Raw genomic sequence first — 3,697 nt, forward strand, 5'->3', positions numbered from 1 at the left:
CACACACACACACACACACACACACACACACACACACACCAACAACCGGATGAAAAAGTCCCAGGAACAAATCCCTCGATCCTAAAGATTCCTGCTGCCCACAGTCACATTTCACACTCTTTTCACTCTGCTCTGCTGTGCAACCAGTCTGGAAACCATTTAGACTGCTCTCACTTCCTCTCACTGTGCTCTCTATCTCTCTCGCCACCTCTCTCTCGCCCCTCATTCCCTCTGTCCTCCGCTTCCTCCATCTAATTTCCTCCCTCTTTCCTCCATCTCATGCGCTCCATCTCGTCTCCTCTTGACTGTCGAGGCCATTCAGGAACAGCTCGTACTGGCGTTCGCTCTGTCCGGGACACTGGCAAGACGGAAGTGAAACATTCCGCAAATGGGGTGAGATGACTCCACTTGTTTCCAATCTGGTATCACTTGTTTCAGGAATATCATTGAGGCGAGTGCAGCAGAGAAAATAGCAGCTGAAAGATGAAGACTCCTGAAATCTGCTTGTTCCCTCGAGAAGAAAGTGAACAGATCTCATCTCATTTAGAGATTTCCTCACTAACGATCAGACAAAAAAGATCAAAGACCAATTAAAATTAATTTCTTTATCTGTCCGCTCCCCACACTCTGCCTCATATGTTCTCGTTTGCCTCGTTGTCTATTATCCGTTTGTCTTGTTGTCTTCATTCTGCTCTGGTCAGCTACTGTGTCCCGGTAACTCGGATTGATTTTGCCAAAACTCAAGCGTTAACATGGGTTTTAAGTGCGGCTCAGGCGAGCAATGTGCAACAGTATTGGAACGGATTAAAGGTGAATGTGGTTCAGAGGATTTTGAGTATTCAGCCCCAAGTGTAACATTAGCACTGTGTACCGACCTCTGTGTGCTCGTCTGTCTCCAAACAGAACACATAGAGCCACAGGAAGACAGTGTATCACATATTGAAGAGTCAACTTTGTGCGTGTGTGTTAATGTTCACATGTTGCCAGGAACTTAACAGAAAATGGAGGACTTTGTTCGTATACTAAATGTTGCTTTCTATCCAAAATACGAAATGTTCCCTGACAAGGTTGAGATGTGAGAACTAAACGATCAACTGAGGACCGACTGTTCCTGACATTTGCTTTTAACTAGCCGCTAAACCCTGATATTTATCAGAATATTTTGCAATCCTTCACGGGGGTTAAGAGACGTCTCAGAAACAATACTCTTTTGCATCTAAATAGCGCCCACATCATCAACAACAAACATGTTTGAAAATGAGCTTGTTGGTCCGCTCGTCCTTTATTCAATGAGATGATTGGCAGAAAACTACAGCCTAATGTCAGCTCACAATGACAATGGTAGCATTGTAAAGTTTAACAGGTATAACGTTTAGCACGTTCACCATCTTAGTGTAGCGCATTAGCATGCTAACTATGCTAATTAGCGCAATATACAGCTGTACAGTACAGTAAAGCTGAGGCTGATGGGAATGTCATTAGTCTGGCAGGTATTTGAATTAGTATTGAAGACATTTAAAGAAGCCAAATGAAGACCAAATTGTATTACAATGCACGCTGAGGGGGACATAAATGTCTCCACAAACTTTTGATGAGTGGGCCGACAGGCGGGCCGACAGGCAGTCCGACGACGTGATCCGTATAGCCGCACCATTATGGCTAAACAAACAACTCTGGATTGGTCATGTCCAGGCAGGACCTCTACATGTCCGTAAATCCGTAAGTTAAGAGCAGCGGGGATGGTGACAAGTGTTAAATGTCTTTACTTACTGTAGGAGGGGTGTAAGCATCACAGAGGACATGAACGTGGGCCGCTTCTTGATCTGACGCCTGAACCCGAAGACGGCATTCTGCTGGAAGCCCTCCCTGATGTTGAGGATATACTGGTTCTGGAGCGTAATGAATCGCACCTCCTTAAGACCCCTCGAACTGGCCTCCTCTATGAGCTTGACCACCGGCTGAGTAGCAGAAGAGGAAGAAGGAAAGTGGAGAAGGAAGAGGGAGAGAAAGATGTGATTAGACTCAATCATTTATCGTTTTATACAGTTGACTGTTCTGCATTTTCATTTAACTGTGGAAAGAGGGAGTCTGGAGAGGGAAATGTCAGTGAAGTGTGGTACAATGTTCAGATAACAGAAAGCGGAGCTAATAACGACATCATCATGAAACACAAAACAGTGACGCACAGATAGAAAAACAGTCAATCTTTACTGATTTGGTGAAATAAACTGCTGGGGGAAGAGCTGTGTCACAAGGGGTGTTTAGGTGTGTGTGTGTGTGTGTATATATGCGTGTGTATGCGTGTCTCAATTGATCCCATCACAGTGGCTAGACGACCAATCGGTGTGGGCAAAGTTAGTGCGTCTGGCCTCATGTTAATGGAGCGTACACGCAGACAAACACGCATGCATAACTGCACTGAGTGGCTCACCTCGGAGTATTCCCTCCAGCCAAAGTTGTCTCTGCAGTAGTACTTCCACACCGTGTGACAGCTGGGGGTGGGGTTTAGGTTCGTTGTGGGCATGGGTAGAGGGCTGGCGGGAGTTGTCAGTCGTCGGACGCGGTCGAATTCCAGGTCACACACTCGCATCGCCCCGAAGTCTAGGGAAAACACACGACCCCTGGAACAAAAGGTTGAAAAAAAACATCGTTAGGAATCAGAAACTTCTGCAGTCAGCGGGGAAAAAAACAAAGTACTCTAGCACGGTCGGCTAACATGTGGCTGTGGCACGGTGACCGATATGGTCACAGTTTATAATTCCATGAAACCTTAATTTAACCGAAGTGCCCCGGAGCAAGACGACCAAACCTCTAACTGCTCACTTAGTTTGAGTCACGCAGGGTGACAGCGTCAACCACATGACTTACATGTCACGTTAACTTGCAGAGAATAGAAAGACAAATATGACCAAATCATTACATTTACACAAACGGAAAACATAAATTTCACTCGTGCGATGATTCACACATTCATTTTTAATGTTTAAATTTAGTTTTACTTTACTCTGTCAAGATTTAAACCAGAATGACATAAGCAAGACTGCCAAGGAATGTGCTATTTCTGCTGTTTTACTGTGTGGCATAGCTGACTAACTTAGCTTCGTTAATATTGAATAAAATGTGTTTATAAGTGAGCTTTTGGGTTTCTAATAGGGGGACTTTTATACCTTTGGACGGAGCCAGGTTAGCTGTTCTCACCTGTTTCCAGCCTTTATGCTAAGCTCAACAAGCTGTTGGCCGTAGCTTCATATTTAGCGTAGAGCCACGAGAGTGGTATCGTTCCTTTCATCTCACTCTCGGCATGAAAGTGAGTTTTTCCCCCACAAAATGTCGAGCTATTCCTGCAAAGCTTTGACTCATTTTTGCAAAACTGATTTGTCCTTTTGTCAGTCCGGTTCAGCTAGAACAATGAACACATGTCTAATGTGTTCGCATCCGCAAAGTGTTAGCATCTGCTAAGTAAATAAATGTTAGAAACATGTCTCGACAAGCGTGGGACAAACCCCCGTGTGTGTGTGTGTGTGTGTATGTGCATCAGTCTCTCTGCATTAGTCCTCCATAAGGCCTCTGGTAAATCCTTACTGGGTCAGACATACCACTCACATAAATGTGGGCATCATAGACTGGCACGCTATGCCATGGAAGATAGCCCGACAGAGAGGCAGACACACACACACACACACCTACGCATATCCAC

General features: G+C 45.0%; 1 protein-coding gene across 1 annotated transcript in view; it reads right to left on the reverse strand.

Annotated features, from left to right (window-relative positions):
- Positions 1–3,697, reverse strand: part of tiparp (TCDD-inducible poly(ADP-ribose) polymerase) — a 20,093-nt gene that overhangs the window by 6,833 nt on the left and 9,563 nt on the right. The window contains exons 3-4 of the mRNA XM_031860834.1: positions 2,432–2,621; positions 1,771–1,958 (exon numbers count right to left, since the gene is read on the reverse strand). Coding sequence (XP_031716694.1) covers positions 1,771–1,958; positions 2,432–2,621 — 378 coding nt within the window. The remainder of the gene's footprint in view (positions 1–1,770; positions 1,959–2,431; positions 2,622–3,697) is intronic.

This window comes from Anarrhichthys ocellatus, unplaced genomic scaffold (genome assembly GCF_004355925.1).
Source record: "Anarrhichthys ocellatus isolate YVR2014 unplaced genomic scaffold, GSC_Weel_1.0 scaffold24, whole genome shotgun sequence".
NCBI classification, from domain to species: domain Eukaryota; kingdom Metazoa; phylum Chordata; class Actinopteri; order Perciformes; family Anarhichadidae; genus Anarrhichthys; species Anarrhichthys ocellatus.